Raw genomic sequence first — 24061 nt, 5'->3', positions numbered from 1 at the left:
GCATACTGGTCCCGCCTTAGTACTAGCACTAATTAGACAAAAATATTGGATTTTATCCGCTCGAAATTTAATTCGTCAAAGAGTACACAAATGCAACTCCTGTTTCAAACTTAAACCGTTGTCTACACAACCGCCGATGGGTGACCTCCCCGCCATCCGCGTCTCTCAAGTAAAGGCATTTGTACACACGGCTGTCGATTATGGCGGACCGTTTTATATTACTCATATACGCCGTCGCGGAGTTAAAAGCCATAAGGCTTATATCTGTCTGTTTGTTTGTTTAACAACAAAAGCCATCCATTTAGAATTGGTCTCCGATCTGAGCACGGACTTATTTCTCGCCGCTTTTAAACGTTTCATTTCACGCAGAGGTCCGGTTTCAATTTTATATAGTGACGGAGGTACAAATTTCATTGGTGCGAAACACAAATTAAACGAAATTTACCCACTTATACAGTCCACTGATTATAATAACTATTTGAGTAATTATCTTGCGCAACACAAGATTCAGTTTCAACACAGTCCACCTTATGGTCCTAACTTTAACGGTTTGAGCGAAACTAATGTCAAGTCAGTCAAAACTCACTTATATAAAGTTATAGGTAATCAAATTTTAACCTATGAAGAGTTTAATTCAGTTTTGGTCCAAATTGAAGGGCTACTTAACAGTCGTCCGATTTGCGTCCTATCATCGGACCCTTCTGATCCGACCGCGTTATCTCCAAGTCATTTCTTAAATATCACTCCACTTAAGTTTTTACCCGCGGAGAAAGTTAATATTAATATTCCAAATCATATGTTAACTCGCTATCAGCTTCTAAATAAAATTGTACAGAGTTATTGGAACCGTTTCAGCATGGAATATCTCACTTCCCTTCAACAACGCGATAAATGGAATTCACCTTCCAAACCTGTGAGTGTGGGAACAGTTGTTGTCATTAAAGATGATAATGCTCATCCTATGTTCTGGCCTCTCGCCGTTGTCTCAGAGGTCTTCCCAGGAAAGGACAATGTCATTCGCGTCGCAAAAGTAACTACTTCTTCAGGAACTTATGTCCGTCCTGTAACTCGGCTCTGCCCGTTACCCACGCAATAATTAAATTTAATATAGTACAAATTTAGTATTAAAAAAAAAAAAAACTTAGTATTAGCTTCTATAATAATATTCACTTTTAACGCAATGTAGAGGAAACCTCTAGGCGCCCCGAAGTTGGCTACGCCATTGTGATTATTTCATACATTTTATATTTAATTTTAAACTTATTTTTTAATATATATCATACATACTACTCGAACGCACCTTTTATATATTTCATACCTGGCAATATCCTTTCCTAACCCCCCACTCCCCTCACCTGCAACCGCCAGTGCAAAATAAAACCTCACCGCGGGCGCGTCCAAAAAGTTTGCATTCCTCCAATTAATCTCAAAATCAAGTAAGAAAGTACTCTAATAAGATCAGTGACGTCACGTGTAACCCTGTGCATTGTGAATTCATCGAAGTGTCGTGTTTGTGCCGAAATACGAACTCAAAACTTGGAGTCGGCGGTCTACGTGCTATCGAGGTTTGTCCTGCCCCTCCAACCAAGTATAAATTACCAATTATATGGCAATGCAATCCGCATATAGACCAGTCAATAATATAACGAGCTTCAGGTTTGTAAAAAAAAAACTCAAGGTTGCTAGACAGTAGCAGCAGCCAACGAGTGCAGAAAAAGAAAACCAAGTGAATGTGCGAACTATTAATACGGACAGATGCAAGTTAAACGATGTTAATGAAGTATGTGCGATTGTGTGCTGAATATTAAACTGTCTTTTATTTTATGTACGTATATTTAAATATGGGATACCCATATTTAGCTACAGTGAGCTAGCTATATATACTGTGTGATCGACTGATCTTTTTTTATACATAGGTATAGAATTAGATGAGGGTCAATCGGTCCTCGCTAGGAGTACGGTCGGCCGACTGCCTTTAAGTGAAATTTTAGTTGTCTGTATTCAGTGTTCACAGGTTATGAAAAACAATGGGCACTGCGCCGGTGGTACCTGTGTGCGCATGCGCGGCCGTGACCTCGGCGCAAGGGCTATGCATCGCATGCTTCAATGAGCTCGCGCGGAACTTAGGTTACAGTGTTCGTTTCATTTCATTTCATTTCATTTCATTTATTTTGTTGTAAAGTCATGTACATAAGTAAATCCAGATGTTATACAATAAAATACAAGTCAGACCATGACACCCTGTAAGGGCACACAACATTAACTTAAAAACTAAATAACCTAAAGTTTGGATTCATTTATAAATAACAATTATTAATATAAGTATTACAAAAAATAGATGTTATAAACTATCGTCATTAAGAAAATCCTTAACCGAATAATAACATTTATCGATTAATAAATTTACTAACTTGTTTTTAAATATTGTGTTTCGAGTTTCTAGCTTAATATAATTGGGAATTTTATTTGTGATTAAAATACATTTATATTGGGGACTATTTTTACACATCTCTAGGTTAGTCTTTGGTAATAGTAATTTATTTCTATACTGTGTTCTAGTGTTTTCCTTGTCTTGTTTTACAGTAAATAAATATGGATTTTCCCGAACAAAAAGAGCAGCCTGTAATATATAAATACAAGGTAAGGTTAACAACCTATATTGAATAAAGTATGGGCGGCAACTGTTTGGGATACGCACATTAGCTAGGATACGGACACACTTCTTTTGCATCACAAACAGCTGGTCGGCTACGGTGCTGTCCCCCCACAGTACCACGGCGTAGCGGAGCCATGCGTACGCATATGCGTAGTAAGCAGATAACGCACATTTAAAAGTGGTATTAGTTTTTAATACATTAAGCGCATATAGAAATTTCGACATTTTTGTTTTAATTTTTTGGACATGTCCTTTCCAATTTATTCCAGAGTCTATTGTTATGCCCAATAGGTTAAATTCTGTAACTTCCTCTATTTTACACGAATTACTTTCCAAATTTAATTCTAAAGGTTTTTTTTGTACAGGTTTAAATTGTATAACTTTGGTTTTATTCAAATTAAGTTTCTCATGAGATTAAATGACAAATAACAGTGCACTGGTTAATGAGAATTTCTGGATTCATAAGTAAGACGTAGTGGATTTCTAATCTACAATGGATGTATGATGTATTCGATACGGGTTAATAATATGGGGCAACTCTACCGAGGCCGATAGAGTTTTCAAAGCGCAAAAAAGATGTGTGAGATCATTATGCGGGGCCCACTACTTAGATAGCTGCAAGCCATTATTTAAAAGAAAAAAAATTCTGCCTTTACCATCCTTGTACGTGTTCGAAATGTGTAAATTTGTTAAAAATAATATAGGTTTGTTTAAAAAAAAGGGCAACGATAAACGGCACAAATACGACCTAGAGATACCGACGCATCAAAGGCTTAAGCTGCTCCAAAATAACTGCTATTGTATGGCTGTAAATTTGTATAATTTTATTCCTGTTGCTATAAGGACACTAGAAGGAAAGGCTTTTCGGAAAAATTTGTATAGTTTACTATTGGAACATTGTTTTTATAACTTAAATGATATAATACAACATTTTAAAATTAATAATTTTAGATAGGATTTAGTTAAGTAGGAATTTGATATTGATACACATTAACATTTGTTTTTTTCCGTAAATTTTCTTTTATTGGAAATTTAATTTATACATAATACTATGAATGCTGAAAGTTCAGCCGGACATGTGAATAACTATACAGTTTAGTGTCGAAAAATTGATAATGACATTAATGATTTAAATTTAATACAACTATTTATAATTAACAATATTGAGATAATTTAGTTCAGTAATTTGACATTGGTACACATTGTCATTTTTTTTCTCTTCAACATGATTCTATACTGCTTATTTAATATTTGTAATTTAATTTTGTAATAAATATTTGAATGCTGAAATTCCAGCCAGACATGTAAAGAACTGAATTTGTATATATTGACATCTTATGTATAACTCGTGTTTTATCAAATAAACGATTATCTTATCTTATCTTATCTTATGATTAATGAATATTGAACTCTGCAAGAAGTTGTAATTCCGCTATCTAAAGGTTGTCTGGAAGAGATCGCTTTTTACCGATAAGGCCGCCAACGCAAACAACAGTTTTACCTCTTCTTAATTTTCTGTATTAAAGTGCAATGAAGAGTATTTGTATTGTATTGTATGGCATGCTAAACGTAAGGTTGTTAAGTTTACAACAGGTATCACACAAATCACACAGGGCACAAATGGCCACGCAACTGTGACATTCAATTCCTAACGCTACAATTGGGCTCAAATATGTACAGTCAGCTGCAGAGAGAGGTAACCCCCCCTGCATAGGCTGATTGTATGCAGGGGGATCACCTCTCTCTGCAGCTGATTGTATGTATGGAGAGATTACCATGCCATGTTCTATTTACAATGTTTTTTTTACAAAATTTTGCAGAATTTTTTAGTATCACTGTTCAATCAGAAAGACAGGTCACGGCTCAAGTCAGACCAGACATACCATGTTGCGCTTTCTTTTTTCTTCAAATTAGTGCTCGCTACTGCCTTGTCCGAAAACTAGGCCAACCAGTAGTCATTAAGAAAAGGAAGAATGCGTCTTGTTATTCTTGATAATCTTGATACAAGTATATGACAGACAACCATGAATTGTAACATTGAACTGTAGGAAATATTAAACAAGATCTGCTTGTCAAATTTAAAGTGCAGATGCATTTTTTTTAATAATATAGTTTAAATGAATCAAACATCAAAACAGGCCAATAGCCTTGTTAATGTTTGTGATACAATGTCCACTCCCTGTATGACATCATGGTTTAAAGATCAGTGTTTAGTGACGATCTATACAAGACAAGTATTTTATATACAAGTGGTTCACTAATATACAACTTGAGAGGGTTGAACTGACTAGCTAATAGAACATTTGTTTGTATATAATTGCATTGAGATATATGCTAGATTACCATGGCACAAAAAATTGATAGAAAATCAATTTTCTTAAGTTATGAACATGAGTTAACGAATAAATAGTTATATTGTGCAACAAACATCATTTTGTTGATAATAGGAGGTAAATCACATACAGAACAAAACAATTAACATAATATCATCCATCAGGAAATAATTTTAAACATACAAAATTCCCGGGGAATCTTTTAACAAGCCATTCATCTGTACCATCTGAATAAATAAACAATCCTCTATGCGCAACCTTGAAACTTTGTCCCAGTACTATAAACTTCATAGATAAGTCCCATCATAAAGGGCATGTCCGTGCCCTTTCAAGCACCTGCCATTTACCTCCAATCGATGTCTACACTAGGTCACTGACTTAGCTGCAACCAAGTATACGCTCTGGCCTTTCATTCCGCCCGCGAGAGTAATTAATAGGCCTTGTTCACTTGCAGGATTAGTCATCAAATATTTTGCAACAAAACCACGCGAATATAATAGACAAGAAATTACATTACTATTACCTAGTCGCTTATTAGACATTTTCGACACTTGTGCAAGTTTACACAACCTGTCTCGGCTCGATAAAAGTAAAAAATACTTTGTGATAACTCGAGCACGGAGCGGAAAATGGCGTTAGAAATTTACGGTTATAAAAAACGTTTGACGCCAGTATGCATCTGAAATACACTGAAACCTAAATGTACAAGTATTTAGGCAACGTAATAGGTTATAAATAAAGCATATTCTAAAGAAAATCTAATAAAATAACTCACCTTTCTATAAATTGACAGCAACACACAGCACTAGAAAATTCACAGTTGACAAGTATGACAACTTACAGAAATAAACTTAATAAACAGACAAGACAAGACAGGACAATCCATGGACAATCTCTCTTCTGTCAAGATGCCAACTTGATTGCGTTTCGTTTATAGATGGTCAACCAAATCTTGTCAGAAAAAAAGGCGCGAAATTCAAATTTTCTATGGGACGGTATCCCTTCGCGCCTACATTTTTTAAATTTGCCACCTTTTTCTACTGACAAGATTTGGTTGACCATCTATAGATTATTTGAGTTAAGTTGGCCATACACACTAGGGTATGCCTGCACAGTTTTACCTGTACAGTTAAACTGCATAGGTAAACCCTAGCTGGGTGGAGCCTTTGAGTATATAGCCTAAGGAGATGTGATACACGGGCGACCTATGTGTTCCCGATTCCCGACAAAGTGAAAATTGTTCCGAAAAACAGCTTCACGTTATAAAACAGTAATTTCAAGTTCCGAACTGTCGTCGAGCGAGCGAGCGAACCGCGTCGAGCCCGTCAGCGCGCGCGCCCCGGCGCGCGTGGCAAGATTGGGCAGAGCAGCTGACGTAGTGCCAATAATGTAAAATATCGTTGTTTTTAATAAAATTAATTTAATTTGAATGCTATTTTTTCCCGACTTAAGGTCCAAAATCCCGAAAAAATTATATTTTTTCCCGATAATAGCGCCTTTCGATCTGGCAACCCTAGGGCGACCCCCTCCGGCAAAGTACATTGGTCAACTGTTCAAACACGTTATATAAAACTACTTGAAGTCGCTTCACCGCCATTTTGCATCGTTCCGTGTCGCGAGACGTTTCTTTTAAAAAATGGTGACTTGTTCAGTATTATCGTGTAAAAGGTGATCTGATAGCTCAAATTCGCAACAATATTGCGTTTCCTATCATAAATAAGTATTTATACTAACTATTAAATGTATATTGAAGTACAATCTCCATTTAAAGAAAAAACCGTTGCGATACATAAACGACAGAAAAATGTAAACATGAATACAGTGGTACGGGAACGAATCGGTCTTAAGGGATGTGACAAAGTCAAAAAAGCGACTCAACATTTGAATGATTGAATGAATCATTCATTCATTCAATCACTGCAGTTTGTTTAATATAGCTGATCAAGCAAATAATGTCAGTAAAAAAAGGCGCGAAATTCAAATCTATATATATAAACGTGAAAGACCTGACTGACTGACTTAAATCAACGCCCAGCCCAAACCGCTGGAGCACACACACGGCAGCGGTAAACCTGCACAAACTCTCAGTTGTGTAGCCATGGCACGTGAAGAATCGTGGAACCCAGTTCTAACCACATAACTAAACGCCAAAATGTTTAAAATTGTCTATGAAGATTTTATCAATACAATACCCCCAGCAAATTTTAGACTTGTTTACTAAAACCTTACAATAATCTGAAAATTAACACTGGTTTAGATATTCTTAAAAAATGTCATTCAATAGAACTTGCTAACTATAGTGTGTCAAAGGTCTGTTTGATTTCAAACATAGACAGAGAGAATCATACTATCTTTGTCTAACACTAGTACTAGCATCCAAAAGAAAAGGATGAGTATAGTTTTTTTTGTTCCTATTTACTGACAAGATTTGGTTGACCCAGTATATGTAAACAAACCGCCATACTAAAATTGACACTAAATGTCAATTTACTAGTTACTTTTGTTTACATATACTTGGTCACCCAGATCTTGACAGTAGAAAAAGGCGGCAAATTTGAAAAATGTAGGCGCGAAGGGATATCGTCCCATAGAAAATTTGAATTTCGCGCCTTTTTTTACTGACAAGATTTGGTTGACCAGCTATAGTTAGCAAGTTCAATTGAATGACACTTTAAAATCTTTATCTTCTTCTCTTTATTGTCTATGCGCAAAGTTTTGACAAGTCAATTTCCGACTGTCAAAGCTCGCTTCACGTCAACTTCACGTCGCTTCATCACCGTCATGTCATTCACTTCACTTCTCACTCTTCTGACTCTTCTCACTAAACTTCTCAGTCATCTGTCAAATTTGTGTGTGAAGTGAACGTGACGCACGGATTTTTTGTTGTGAATTCGTCTATTCAAGGTTTTTATCGCTAAAACAAGAAAACTAGTACTAACCGCATTGTAAAAATCATTATCTACTGACCTATTACTACATCTATCGCATGCTGGACTAACTATTGTGATGTGTAATATAGTAAGAGATGTCTAGTTTTGGCGTAGGGGTGTATTGTTTGGCGGTGATTTGGTTTGTAACGTTTATGCTGTGTTGGGTGTCGGTGCGTACGGGTCACTACGTCGGGAAGATCGCGCTGCCAGTGTCGGCAGTGATAACCGTTGTGTTATTAGCTTTGCCAAAAGGGGAGGGCAATAGTTCTGCCAATTTTTACGATAGACTGTTCGTGTTTAGATTCGCTGTTCTGTCGTTCTTGCTGGCCAGTGTTGTTGTTGGTTGCGCGTACTGCGTCGCTCATGTGTGTTTGACTCCTCTTGAAACTACTAAAATAAGGCGTTTGGGCTCTGTTAACTAAGAAAGGTAAGTGCTTAAACCCTTGCTGGCTTTGCTCATTATATAAGCCTATTTTTGGCGTGCACGTCTTTGGTAAAACTTGAGTTATGATCATAAACAGGTATACGATCTTTTGCCTTATTGACTTGAAATAAGGTTCAATATGTGCATACATGTTTCTGACTGATATCATACATATCTTACAGCTGATGAAGTCACTCTTGTAAAGCAAACTTTGCATGATTAATGATTTATATTAGAAAGGATGTGCCATATGAACATCCTGCTATTTCATCTTCTTAACTACATTTTCCATCTCCATTTCAGATTGTTAGCTGCTTAATTTTAATTTCACATAAGTCTACATAAGCTAGTCAGCTAAATTTGACAAATTAAAATAATCAGCTAGATAAACTACTATATTTATGTTAGTTATCTAATAGATGTTATCTGAAAGAACCGACTATAAACAAATATTATAAGTATTCTGAAGAGACTGACTGTATTGTCTTATCATCACAATGAAATAGATAACATTCACAATTCTTATGTTATCTTATTAATTGTTTAAAAATACTTATATTACTTATTATGTCATGGTGAGATACATGAAGAATTTAATGAGCTTGTGATATTTACTGTTTATTTATAGCTTTTCTGTAGTAATTCGTTTAAATTGTGAAAATACTTGTAATCTCATATAGTTGTGGCTGGATTTAATAAAAAACAGATTTGGCTGAAAGTTATTTTTACATGTTACATGGTAAGGCGGCATCAGTAACTAGCAGGAAATTGCGCAGGATCAGAACAGGTGGCACTCTCATTTCGGAGCCCAAGATTAGTTTAAAATCACTGATTCAAAATAGTTATGATAAAGGCTCAGAGCTCGGGTAGACAATAAATAAATGCATGCATTTTTAACAAAAAGTTAAGGCCCCATACATAATTATAAATGAACTCATATTAAATATTATTTATTTCAATATCCATGTAGTTTAGGAATGAAGTTAAAGATAAAGGGAATAAATCTGTACACGGCGGGAAGAAGCTGATAACTCGAGATATTTTGTTGAAGAAATTAGTACTTTAAATTAAATTACATAAGGTTCAAATTTTTTCCATTTTTTCCCGCGAGTTATCAACTTCTTCCCGCCGTGTACCGAAATTAACAAAGTCATCCCGAAATACTAAATCGATGTAGACAGACCAAGCTTATGCTGCGCCAACTTTAACATGACAACTACATTTGATTCGGATTTGGCATAATCAATTTCATATAAATTTGATGTTTTTTCTGACACTTGCATGCTTTCTCATAGCAATGTTTGTGCAGAATTGACTTGCTAAATACAAAAGTAGTCAAACAATGTTATCATGTCTGTATAAATAGCTCAATAATGAATAATGATACATGACCTTCACTAATAGGAAGTGTTTTTTATTGCTAATGCAAATTAGTTGTAATATGGTTTGCCATAATTTTAATGAGTATGCTCTTGTCTTGTCTTGCTAAATGCATATTTGCAAAGTTATGAATGATACTATTATTACCTAAAATAATTACATTTTAATACAGTTACTATACTATGAAAAACTGTGATACATTACTAAAGTCTATTTTTTTATTCGATAGACTGAAATGACATTTCATAGTATGAACATCATCTGTCATTTCATACTATGAAATGTCATTTTAGTCTACCGAATAAAAAAATAGACTTTAACATAACACAAGTTTAACATACAGCACAATGTAAACATTACCTTTACGATTTATTTTACACTTATTAGGATAAATCACAAATGTATTAGGTTTGCTTTGATTGTACGCCTAGGAGACAAAGCTCTCTTAAATGAAACTAACTGATGATGGCATTTTGTTTTAAAACTAAAATAATTACAATACTTTTGTCTGTGTTCCAGATACCATGTCGTCCGCGCTGAGCCGCGGGATCTGCTCGCCGCTGCGTCAAGCGGCGCGTCGCTCTATTTCCACGTCCATTGTACACAACGAGACCATACTCGTCAAGAACAATGAGGAGTTTGTCAACAAGGTAGGATCACAGCCAGTGGCGTAGCTAGGCCTGGGCGAAGTGGGCCGTCGCCCACGGCCGGCCTCGCGCCCCTAGAGGGGCCTCGCGCGAGGCCCCTTCGGTCACAGTGAAAGAAATGGGCCTCGCAGATGCGATTTTGCCCACGGCTAGAATATTTCACGCTACGCCACTGGATCACACCCTGCCTGCCTTTAGCCTCCTAAGACGCAGAGTCAGATTTGCAGTATTAAATTTGGAACCTTCTTTTATTCCATTACTAGCGACCCGCCCCGGCTCCGCACGGGCAACACATTATACATAAACCGTCCTCTTGAATCACTCTATCTATTAAAAAAACCGCATCAAAATCCGTTGCGTAGTTTTAAAGATCTAAGCATACATAGGGACAGACAGCGGGAAGCGACTTTGTTTTATACTACGTATTTAGTTATTGTTGAAAATTTGATTTGAATTTGTCCTTTTAAAAGGAACTCGGGGCTTAGAAGTTAAAATAAGTTATAAGTATTAACTGTAGAAGAGATGTAGATTCTAAAGTCTATTTTTTTATTCGGTAGACTGAAATGACAGTTAATAGTATGAAATGACATTTCATGTCCATACTATAAGCAGCTTTAAATGACTGCTGAAGTAGACGGCGCTGTACGGTGCTATATGTTTTGTGGATGGATTCTCAACAAACTTCATCTTATAAATTCTTCTACATAATAAGGTTTAAGTTAAGTACTGCAATTTAAATATTTCTTTAGCATTACGCACATATAAGTAAGCATTTATCGTGTAAAATAACTCGCATGTTGCCACAATGCCCTTCTAGGGTAAAAAATAGGTATGGATATAAAGTTCAAAATAAGGTGGCAAATATATTCCCTCTGCCTTATAAAGGCATAATGGTTATTTGATTGCCGAGAAGAATGAATGTCGAGTCGCATACATCATAGACATATATAGAAATACGCTACGCTACTGTAATTCATGGCCGATCGCCAGCAAACTTTGTATTGACACAGTTATCTTTCTCATTGTATGCTCCCGCGTAATAGGGATGATGACACATGTTGAATTTTATAACAAAATCTAGTAAAATAGATAGCAAATAAGCAATTTATCACAATATTGTGGATATTAAAAAAATATATGGAAATAATACAAAAACACAGCACCTGAAAGTTTCAAAATTTAAGTTTTTTTTTTACTTTCAAAAACGAAATAAGTAAGGATACCATTCGATTCCTCACATTTTATCCAAAAAAAGATTGTATAGCAACTATATACATAAACGCAATATTGCATCGAAAAAAATGCAATTTTCTTGTTTTGTTCATACTTCAAGATGCGATCTCAGTTCATACTTCAAAATGCGACGTTCACATACCGATTTGTTAGGGGCGTTTCGCGAGTGAAGAACGAGAGAACGACTGTCGGACTTTGACTATCATTTCTGACTTTTTTATTACTTTAATGCAATGGGTGGGTCCCATACATACATTTGATCCTAAAAACAAACCTGATTGATTGATACCATAAATGATAATTTGTCATCTAGCCTATTAGCAAAGCACAGGAGAAACCCAAATATACAGAAGTCATGCGTCAAATTTTAGCAAACGTGCCAAGTGCAATGACATTGCATATTTCACTGAACTTTCAACCTTCGGCCTTCATAGATAAGGCTTAAATTTTACGTAAACATTTTTAATCGACGTCAAACATTTATTAAAATAATAATTGACGTCGACTTACAGTCGCCATCAGATATATCGGGGCGGCCAAGGTGCTCTAAAATATCTGAACACTCACTCTTAACGCCTTGGAAATAGATGTTTGTTCAGATATTTGTGAGCGCCTTGACCGCTCCGATGTATCTGATGGCGACTGTACAACGCGAGGTCTAGGTAGAGTCAGACCAAACTAAATCTTCATTTTGATAGCACAGACTGTGCAAGTGTTATATTAAACGTCATACTTCAAAAATTATGACATGATCTGACTCTAAACGCATTTCTCTGAACTTTCAAACTTCGGTGTTGATAAATAAGGTTTAAATTTGCAAAAACATTTTGAGACTAGAATTGGTAAAATATTTATCGTACAACGCGTGTTCTTGGTGATATTCAAGTTATATTTGGCAAAGAGTTTTCGTGTCAATGTAACATTAATTAATACGATGATAAGCTGAGATAATAAAGTTTTAATGGCTTGAATGACCTTTGGTGATTAGGGCCACCAACATTGAATGGTAGCTATATTCTAATGTTTGTTTCATAAACTAAGACTTAAGAAAGAATATTTAAGGGCAACCCCGACGAAATACGGGAAGAGATAAAGTACAGTTTCCTTTGATGATATGATAAATGTGGCTTATGTTCAAATTCTCTTATAAGTAGGTACCCTCAAGACAAGATTAGTAAATAATAGTACTCCATACAGAATTATCACTGTCGAGCGGTTAACACATTCATTGCCACCCAGCCAAACAAGACATCCGCGTCAGGCTACAAAAATTTCGTCATATAAAGCTGTAGTACCACGATCCCGACTATTGGGTCGTCCGGCCTGGGAACGAAATCATAAAGGCTGGTTTTAGCGTCACACGGACCGTCCGTGCGGATCGCTCCGCACCGGACCATTATGTATTAAGTTCAGGGAGCGTTTTAGAGTGGTCCGCCTGGACGACCGTCCGCGCATACAGCTTTCTCATACAATTTGGCAATCCCCACGGACGGTCCGCGTGACACTAAAATCAGCCAAAATAAAATACCCGATAGTCGGGTTTTCGGCACTGAATGAGTTAATTCCAATCATTTATTTTCCAGGTGATGAACAACGACAAACCAGTCATAGTGAATTTCCACGCGGAATGGTGTGAGCCGTGCAAAATCCTCACCCCGAAGCTTCGAGAGTTGATCGAGCCACTAGGCAACCTGGACTTGGCTGTGGTTGACGTTGAAGATAACGCTGAGCTGGTGCACACATTTGAGGTTAGTCTAGTCATTTCACATTAGACTATATTAGCCAGGCGAAAATTTCGCCAAACATCGCGTCCCAAGCGATAAATCGCAAAATTATTAAGGGAGGCGTGTAATAATACCTCGTGAACGTCAGCTGCCGCTCCTTTGGTGAATCTACTAAACAACTTTAACAACACAACATGAGCAACGACAAACGTGTCATGCAACCAAACCGTGCAAGATTCTCACCCCGAAGCTTCGAAAGCTGATCGAGCCACTAGGCAACCTGGACTTGGCTGTGGTTGACGTTGAAGATAATGCTGAGCTGGTGCACACATTTGAGATGTCTGTCGAATAGCTTGACTTTGCCTTTTATATTTAAGTGTGAATGATTTCATGCAAATAAAGTTACATTTTTCAACACAGTCCCAAAATTCGTCCCGTCCAAGGCAGATCCTACATAGATCATTTAATATATATTAAACCTGTTTATTACTATAGCTTCTGCCCACAACTTCGTCTGCGTCCTGTTATATCCTGTCTTTTCCCGGGCCTCAAACTATCACCATTTCATCTAAAAGGTTTAGCGGTTTAAGCGTGAAGAGGTATCAGACATAGTTACTTTTCCATTCGTTTTATGTATAGGGATTATTTTTTGACAGGTAAAAGCAGTCCCAGCAGTGATAGCGATCAAAAACGGCCTGATAGTGGACAAATTCATCGGCCTTGTGGAAGCCGACATGATCACCAATCTCATCGAGCGGATGTCCGGCAAAAAGAAAGATGGCGCGTAAATACCCGCTCAGTTAAGTACATATGGAGTGTGGGAGGGAAACTCAGTCCGTTATTTTATCCTGTAGCATCCCCCCGTGATAATACTAGTATAGTTGGTCAAACCAATTTGTCAGTAAATAGGAACAAAAATAACTATACTCATCCTTTCTTTTGGGTGCTAGTACTAGTGTAAGATAAAGAAAAAGATAGTATGATTCTCTCTGTCTATGTTTGAAATGAGCATGTCCTTTGACACACTATACTAATTACCTACAATGAAATAGTCATTTACGCACGTGTATCGTACAACGTTTTACAGTACATATGGCCCTTTAAAATTTGACATTCGCACGAAAAGTGATTAAGTAAAGATGATTTTACGCACTAGTGCGGGAAAATAGGACCATGGGCCTATTTCTCGAACGGTATTAGACTAATATTATTAGTCCACGAAGTGTCAAATCGCATGGGTTACTATGGCAAAACACTAATAATATTAGACTAATACCGTTTGAGAAATAGGCCCCATATGTACTGTAATATAAATTTATTAAATGGAACAGAGTTGTCTTTGTTTTATTTTCTTCGATTTAAAAATAAAACAAATTCTACTCTATTTTTAACCTTTAATTCAAATTTGACAGCCTATTTTTCTTGTATGGTGGGCCGCTAGAGGTTTTTACAGAGTAGATAAATAGTAAAGGTAGCCAGAAGAAACTGCTTATTGTATCACATAATGGAAAAAAAAAACGTCAACCTTATTACCCTAACTACAGAGGGCAACCAGGAGTACCCCGTTTTTTTTTAATGTTTCACTTCTCACACTTCATATTTATTGTAATAGTCAAGATTCAATTTTTACTTCCCGATGGCTTAAATAATGTGATTGTATAAATACCGAGAAAAAAGTTTTTACAGTACATATGGGGCTACTTTTCCACACTAGTGCGTAAAATAGCACTTTTCGTGCGTATGTCGAAAGTTTAAAGTGCCATATTGTACTGTAAAACGTTGTTCGATACACGTGCGAATAGGTAATTTCCTCTTTTTCGCACTTGTATCGAAAATAACTATTTTAGGCACCGTGGTATGAAATATGGCCATTATCCAAACTGTGGGTGTCGGTGTTGGTTGGAACGCGTCGCGGGCCGCATTTGGCCCGCGGGCCGGGGTTTGGAGAGCCCTGATCTATGCCAATACCCGTTTGTAAATAAGTTACGTGTTGTCATATTTTTCTATTTGTTTTTGTGTAGGTAGCAATTAATTTGTTGAAGCAATAATTTTATTGTTTAAATATAAGTTATCTCGCAATTTTCGTGATATAAGTATATAGATTTATTGTTATATTGTTTGTGTTCATGTGCCCAATAAGATATAGTCAATACAAATCTGGCCCTTGTTTTTTTTTCTCTTACACAAAAATGATAGTAAAATTAGTACAAAATCAGTAAAATTAGATGTTTTTTTTGTATATGTTCCAATTTTGTTTGCCACATCGGGAACCGTCCTATGGTAAGCAGTCACCGTAGCCTATGGACGCCTGCAACTCCAGCAGTGTGCGCGATGAGAACCAATTGGCCAATTTTACTGTCAATTTCGTATCTGGAATATAAAAATGGAGCTTAGAAAATTTAGTAAACTTGATTTAAGACAGATAATAACTAACAGTTTGTAAATTTGTCAGCAAATAAGACCAAAAAAACTATACTCATCCTTTTCTTTTGGGTGCTAGTAATAGTGTAAGACAAAGATAGTATGATTCTCTCTGTCTATGTTTGATATGAGACAGGCCTGTGACAAACTATAATATAACATCTTTTTGTGTATTCTAAATATTCTAATACTAAATAATATGAAATAACTCAGTACAATAATGTATATATTGAATTATATAAAAAAAATGGACTGTCATAAAAAACACTATCTAATCAAAGCCTAGTCTATGTAAGACTGTTTTATATTCATAATTTTCATAAACTATACATCTAAGTATATTTTACTATATATTTTAAACATTTCTGGTACATTCTAAGGCCACTATTATTATGTCGTTTATGTAGTAGTAGGAGCGTAGAACAGGCCCCGTAGACAACATGCCAATCGCTAACGCTACGTAGCGAACGAAACGCAGCTGTCACTGTCACACTAATATGGAAGAGTGATAGAGATACACAAAGCGATTCGATGGCGAAGCGCAAGCGATTGTCACCTTGGCTGGGCCGCCAGGAATGTCAATATTCCTGTTAAAAGCCTAGAATTTAATGTATAATAGAGATCATAGGACAAACTATGATAGCTGTATAACCCTTTTCCGAGCCGCAGCAATCTACAAAGTTTTCCCAAAAAATCCAAATATATTTCCATTAATCCAGCTTTGACGATTCATTTGAAACCAAGTCACATTTCCCGAAAATCCAATCTAATTTGAACCTTAAATCGGATTGCTAGGGTTGCAATTCTATTGGCGCGTATGTGGTCGATAAATTGTACTATGCCTGGAAAAGGGTTAATCAATAAACAGCCGCAGGGTTAAACATTTGAAATAGTTTCACTGTTTAATCTTTGCCCTGACTATGACGTTTTCAAAAATATTAATAGGTAAATGCAACCGAGGTAAATGCGTCATTTAAAGATTTCTTCTAAACGGAACATTTTAGAACTATTGCAACCCTCTCTGTTTGAAGTGTGGTCACTGAACTTTTAATGCAGATGGCTATAATAGCGATGGGCGAGTCGAGAAGAGTTCATTCGAATCAAGACTATTGGCAATTCGAATCAACTCTACCTCTCGGACTACCGAATCAAATCGGCAGTAGGTTGGTATCCGATTCGCTAACTCGAACTCTCCGAGCCGAGTCAACGCTATCACACTGCTACTAAGGCCATTCAAAAATTAACCTTAATTCCGTGGCCCGAAGGTTCTTTTTACAACTGCCGCGTGATTCGTCATCTCAACTCGAGTTCACTGCTAGTATGGCCATTCAAAAATAAACCTTAATTCCGTGCCCTGAAGGTTCTTTTTACAACAACTGCCGCTCGACTCTGCTCCGCGCCTGTGCCCGGTGACCTTGTCGCGAACCACGCGAACCGTCGAGACGAATCACTCGAGTTTCAACTCGAATCAGCGGCCGAATCGATTCGAATTGAAAAAAGTGGACTCGTCACATCGCTAGGCTATAATAGTTATAATATGTTGCGTTTCGAAGATAATCTTCAAATGACGCATTTATCACAAGAGACGCATTTACCTCGGTTGACCTTAGTTAAATAAAAATGTAAGTATCTGTATACTGTACCGCACTGGACATATCTCAGCTTCGCTGGCCTTCAAACTAGCTAGACTTTCCCTGAATACTATAATAGATGTAGTTGCCACAGTTAAAAATTATAGTAAATGTACTTGCATACGGAGCACGTAACTCTTGCAAGTCGCACTTTTACCTACACGGTGTGCAAGCACTATAGGGTCCTGTATGTAATGCATAAATACGCAAAAATTGTTGAACAGATGCCACAAAGTTCAAATAACAATGATCGTTAAACTCTAGTAGTATCGCGGCATGTAATGATTTGTTAGCAGTAGTTAGATCTCCCTTAACTGTGCTATCTCTAATACAGGGATTTTAACTTTGTCGCAGGTAATAGTACAATATAAAGTAGTATAAAATACGATACCTTGACGTTTATCAACGTCGCTATCGTCATCCTTCGAGACGTCTTTATACGTAATTGTATACAAAATTATTGCTTATGCCTTATAAAACTTATAATATAATGCTATTTGTGCCGAAGCCTGATTATTAACGCTGCTTTTTGTATACCTTTATGTATAGTATACTACAGTTTTATAATTTCGTGGGGACTATAGCCCAAGCCCTCTCGCGCATGAGAGGAGGCCTGTGCCCAACAGTGGGACGTATATAGACTCAAATTATTACAACTTTGTACCGATTAATAGGCATATAAAACACTAATAAAACAATAAGTTGTGAATATTTTACAGTTTTTGAGGTGCTATTGTGTCCATCCCACAATTATACATTTTACATTATTTTGCATAGGTGAAGCGAATTTATTAATTTAGTAGGTACCTACAGTTAAATTTACTTACAAGAATAAAAAACTCTAAAATATGAGTATCTGTAATTTTCTCTGTCAAAAGAGAAAAAAATCAAGAGCAATTCATAGTCATTTGCATGTGTGATCATTTGGAAGTTTTGGAGTTTTTCATACTTGTAAATATAGTTGACTGTGCAATATAATAAAATCAGTGCATTTTGTTGCTATTCATCGAATAGATATAGACCCTAGTGTAATTGTAGTAAATTCACATTTATGTAGTAGAACATTTGGTAAGCCATAGAGTAGGAATGGTTGGTGGGACTATTTTCTAATTTGTCATATAAAAAAGGTCACGTAGGTACACGCCAAAATCATTAGTACAGTCGGTGTCCTAACATAAGTAATTAAGTATCCACTTTTCTGTATAGTTAGTATGGCGACGTGGATACTTAAGTTGGTGAACTTGCTGTATGTACATACAGTCGCCATCAGATATATCGGAGCGGCCAAGGTGTTCACAATATCTGAATACGCACTCTAACGCCTTGACAATAAAGGCGTGTTCAGATATTTGTGAGCGCCTTGGCCGCTCCGAAATATCTGATGGCTACTGTACAAGTAAGTGTTAAGTTATAAACCTTACTTAAGCTTTAAGTTTTTTTTGATCGCTTAAGTGTTCTTGGCTCTATGAACTGAATCTCACAACGCCGTCAAGAGTTTTGGTTACCTATATTCCCAATATTCCCATTTGTCCACGCCCCACGTGTCTGCCGTCATACATGAGGCGTGGACAAATGGGAATGATTTATATGCAGCGCCTATTCCCATCTGTGCCCGGCGTGGACAAATGGGATTACACTGTTTGGCGCCCAAGCGTTTGTTTGTATTATTACCTACACATTGGAAACTTTTTTCTTGTAGTTCTGCCAGCCATTTTTAACTCGGCTCAACGTACCTAATAGTAGGAAATGGTTTGTGAACAAAAGACTAGAGATATGGCTAGGCCGATGGTAAGTTAGATAAGTATAGCTCGAAGCGGACTGAATAGTTGATATAAATTTCAGTTGGTTCCCTGTCATTGGTAAACAATTTTAGTACAAAACTATATTGCTTAACAAAATGATATCAACCCATAGTTTCTACCATCGACGTACTACAGGTAAAAACTAGTCGTTGACAAGATTGCTGTTGATGACAACTTTAACACATTCATTGCCGAAAACTCGACTATCGGGTATTTTATGATTTCGTTCCCAGGCCGGACCGTGGTAGTCGGGATCGTGGTACTACAGCTTTATATGACGAAATTTTTGTGGCTTTGGCGCCGATGTCTCGTTTGGCTGGGTGGCAATGAATGTGTTAAATGATACTTCATGTCACTTATTCAGTCCGAAAGCTTGTGGTTTAGATCTTATGCGCTGAGCTTGAAATGTCATACATTAGTAGTAATACAGGTAGTAATACATTTAGACCACTATCGGGTCCATTTTACTGGACAATAGTCCTTCGTACCCTATTTGTTCAACGTAGGTACAGTCAACAGCAGATTTTATCGCGAGAAAGGCTTATAAAATCTATAGATTTCATAGAGGTAGCTAAAACAAAACTGTGACTTCATGACCAGCCCATTTCGCACACACACATCGGGTTTGAGCCATTCATCGCTTAGTCATCGAGTTGTGAATGTGTGCGTATCGACCGAGAAATTTGCGTGTTAATTGGTGTTTGGTGTTAAGTTCCAGTTTTGCCAAACGGCTCTACTTTTCGATCAACTCTGTGATAAAATCACACAAAATTACTAACAATTTGATATAGCCATAAATTAAGCCCTTTTGAATTTTTACATTACTGTAATTGCATTATGATTTGGTATGAAGACATTGAAGACAATAACTTAATACTGACGCCCATTTTCGTCCAAAGAATAGATAAAAAATTATAAATAAAACGTAATTTTCTTAACTTACGAAAATGGTATCTGCTGTTGACTGAAAAACCATAAATAAGTATGTAGAAATATTGACATGTCCAAATTCATGGATTGTAAATATATATTAAATATGGAATTAAATGGAAAAAAAATCATGGATATTATATTCAGGTCCACCGTAGTTAACATCATTAGAAATTTTGGATTCCTCAGCGATTTGGTCTTGTCTGTAAATTTGTTTAATAGTTAACAGTTTATGAAGTGTTTTTAGAATAAATAAGAATATTTTCTTCAACTTGAGTTTTTCTTTAATACTGTGCCACGACAATACAATAACAATTATACCAAAATCCAAAATACGATTATAGTATTTTATGCAACCGTTGTTTAAGAGAGGTCAAAAAAGGCGAGTGGCGTGAGTAACAATTTGAGGCGAAGCCGAAAATTGTTAATAAAGACGCCACGAGTATTTTTTGACTCAGTTAAACAACGTTGCATACAATACTTTTTCTACGACCAAGCACATACTTCGGAATAAAATTGTAAATTTAACAAATATTTTTCATTCAAGAAGTAACAAAGAATGGAGGGTACGGGCGGGAAAAGAATGAATGAAATAAAAAAAACATGTCTATGGTTCACTCATCTGTCAGAGATGACAGTTAAAATTAGGTTGGCAACAATGTATTTCATACAATATTTTTTAAGTGGTGATTACACGAAGTATCGTAAAAGTGCCAAAAAGATACTGCGTGTATGCACAAATACTTTTTTGGGGAATAGACTTGTCTTGACAACTATAAGATAGGGGTTTAAAGGTGTGTGCACGACCCTTTAAATGACAAATTATAAGTACGGGAGTAGAAAAAGTACTTAAAACAATTACCTCCATCAGCCTCCTTACGACGAAAGTTTGTCAGTTAGACGGGCGAAAGCCTATTTTCAGTTGTTTTATAACATGAGTTTAAAAAAAAACACATAGGTACCTATTATAAGAATTACAACTACCTATTACAAGCTTTCATATAAGAAACGGGCTCTAGCGAATAGTCGAGCTTGTAGCTAGTTTTCATCATGTAGAGTTCATAAGTAAAATTTAAATTTTATATCTTATTTTGACCTTTCTTGCCTATTTATTTCGTAACACTGATTTAAACTTTCACGATTTTTACACATTATTAAGTCCCGTTGTATTTATTTCGTTTTTCAGAATAGGTATTAGGTTTATGGGTTCCTTTTTAATTCACATACCACAAAAAATACGATGTTGCAGAAAGGTACCTACCTCATGAACCTCAGACACCTCTCAAGATGTTTTGAGTACCTATGGTATTTGTTATGTATGTATGATAATGTTATCAATATAATCTTTGGCAGAAATAAAACGACTTTTACCATTTGAAGGATTTTATTTTGATATCCATAGTATAACACAATCAACAGTACTATCGGCGGTTCACGCTAGGACTACCATGAAACTGAAGTTATATACTTTCACATCTGAACTTTGAACAGTAGTAAAGTAGGTGATACTGATAGACTAAATTATTCGATCACATTTAGCCTTTTGACACTGGAAATTAACTGTTTTGGGTTAATGTTTAACACATTCAGTGCCGAAAACCCGTCTATCGGGTATTTTATGATTTCGTTCCCAGGCCGGACGACCCGATAGTCGGGATCGTGGTACTACAGCTTTATATGACGAAATTTTTGTAGCCTAGCGCGGATGTCTTGTTTGGCTGGGTGGTCATGAATGTGTTAACTCACTATGTATCATAATTAAGGTCGAACTACGCCAGCATGGCTCCCAGCGCTTACGCAGGGAGCCAGAGACATGATGGTTAGGCAACTGATGTGTATGTGCCTTTACCTATCTACATAGAAATCTACGAATAACCGTCAAGTGTCAAAAGACATGTCAAGGTGGTGAAATTGAACATAAGGGAAAACATTTGTGTGGACGGAATGTGATATCTACATAAAGTCTATCAATTTAAAGGTGTAATTTAAGTATGGGCTCATTTTAATTGGTCCGAGGTACAGTCAGCAGCAGAAGTTGCTAAGCGGGCGAGGTGTTCAAAATAACCTTGACGCGCTCTTGTTCTCTTAACAATAAAGTCGCGTCAAGATAATTTTGAACACCTCGCCCGCTTAGCAACTATTGCTGCTGACTGTACCTACAGCGATATCCAGGATCACAAATAGTTTAATGAAAATGAGCCATTACTTCAGATATAATTTAAAATGTATAACAAAATTTGTCATACTTTTTTACAAATAGGTAAATGTTTGACAGAAGTTTGTGCAAAGTAATACTAATTATATTTAATTAAAACTTTAAAAGAGACAAGAGCTATAACAATGTTTGTAATAATTTAATCGGAATTATTTATAAATTGAGAGTCAACCTTAAATAGGTACATATTTTAAAGAGAGAGGTTTGAACGAATCTATTTCTAATTTTAATAGCTAAAAAACGTAAAGGATGAAGATAGTAGGTATTTATTTATAGGTGTTTACAGCAAACTTATTTATGTTCGTTTAAATAAGTCGACAAATAGAACTTGAAAAAGTCTTCACGAATTTGTTTTTTTTTTAAACAAATAATTAAAATCGACCGAAATATTATTTTCATTTGCTGTGAACTGTATAAAATTATTCAATTTATTAAAACAAGATGGACAAATACATATAGATTAAAAACGTCCCTTATAGTTTCTGATTTTTCTTGTTTATTCTTTTATAATTTTCTAGTAAGAAGACACCTAACAAATAAGGGTAGCTACACATATAAACTTGAATATTGAAATGGAACAGAACTATGTGAAACCGCCTTAATTCCGACGTAAGTACACTGATATTCTTAATATTAATAATCAGAGCGATTTACATTATCTAGTTACTCATATTTCACTCACGAATATAAAAAATCAGTCTAAAATATATTAAGGCAACTTGAGAATATATAATATATGCGTAGTCCGTTCGAGAATACTATTAATACTTAGTCTAGAATGGAGTAAAGCAAGCAATGAAATTTAATTTTAATGTGACTATAGCATACTAACGTATTTTTTTGCCTTCAAACTAGACATAGGCGATTCATAAGTCCCCATACATTCCACGACTCTCTTTCCGCACATACTCTATCTAAAGTAAGAGACCTTCCAGTATGACTGCAGTATTCCCAGTAAGGAAACTGAAAAACTTTTTATGACAGGTCAATTTTTAAGTGTTTTTTCTACAATGTAACGATTTCTCGGATTTTTATTTGTCTTAGTGTAAGGCCTGAGTGGACGCTCGAAGCGGAGCGTTCGGCGGGGCGTGCAGCGTGGCGTCGGGCTCACAAGTAATTTGAGCAGCGTGCACTAAGGGTCGGTTGCACCAAACTGTTCGTATTGTTAAAGAGTTCTTTAAATTTTTATTTATGGAAAGTTTCATAGTAAAGCGCCGGGGCGCGCCGGCTGACGTTGATCAGTCTGTCAAATGTGGTTGGTGCAACTGGCCCTAAGGCCGCTACTATACGCTTGCATTTGTTTAACATGCACGCCGCACGGCCCGCCCCGCTGCACGCCCAACTCGAGCGTCCACTCAGGCCTTACACTTAGGGGTCGTGATAACAATGAAAACAGGTTAAAATAAACTTGAGTAATTTAACTCAAATTTAATATTTTAGAGTTTCTAGACAGTTCAAAGTTTAGTAATCCCAAACGGACTTTTGACACAGCGGTGCCACGCAAAGCACGGTATTTTGACAATCTGATTTAAAACATCCATTGTACAATACTAGCAAAAATGTTTACTATTATGCTCAATATAGGTAAGAAGAAACCTATATTTATTTCATATTTTTAAGTATTGCTCCTGGCATAACAATAAGATAAAAAAATCACATGTTTACGACAAAATAAATTAAAAATCTTTGGGCAAGATACTAACTGAACCTTTGGGGACACCGAACCGGTCGCTTT

The 24061-nt window shown here is 36.3% G+C and overlaps 1 protein-coding gene across 2 annotated transcripts; it reads left to right on the top strand.

The window, feature by feature from the left end:
• Positions 1–7822: 7822 nt before the first annotated feature.
• On the top strand, positions 7823–14152 carry LOC134653229 (thioredoxin, mitochondrial). 2 transcript variants are annotated; one of them, XM_063508557.1, is made up of 4 exons: positions 7823–7893; positions 10243–10373; positions 13187–13351; positions 13984–14152. In XM_063508557.1, exons 2-4 carry the CDS (start codon positions 10248–10250, stop codon positions 14113–14115), a joined length of 423 nt encoding a protein of 140 aa, XP_063364627.1. In that variant the 5' UTR covers positions 7823–7893; positions 10243–10247; the 3' UTR covers positions 14116–14152. The 2 variants fall into 2 exon arrangements, with proteins under 2 accessions (XP_063364627.1, XP_063364626.1); XM_063508556.1 differs by lacking the exon at positions 7823–7893 and adding an exon at positions 8205–8346.
• Positions 14153–24061: the final 9909 nt, after the last annotated feature.

Source organism: Cydia amplana, chromosome 13, assembly GCF_948474715.1.
Source record: "Cydia amplana chromosome 13, ilCydAmpl1.1, whole genome shotgun sequence".
Taxonomy (NCBI): Eukaryota; Metazoa; Arthropoda; class Insecta; order Lepidoptera; family Tortricidae; genus Cydia; species Cydia amplana.
This window is presented reverse-complemented; position numbering and strand designations above follow the sequence as displayed.

Excerpts from the sequence above, each read along its gene's own strand:
- LOC134653229 (XM_063508557.1), top strand. The coding sequence starts at position 10,248 with ATGTCGTCCGCGCTGAGCCGCGGGATCTGCTCGCCGCTGCGTCAAGCG. Across the intron at positions 10,374-13,186 it reads ATGAGGAGTTTGTCAACAAG|GTGATGAACAACGACAAACC; the intron begins GTAGGATCACAG and ends TTTATTTTCCAG. Across the intron at positions 13,352-13,983 it reads AGCTGGTGCACACATTTGAG|GTAAAAGCAGTCCCAGCAGT; the intron begins GTTAGTCTAGTC and ends ATTTTTTGACAG.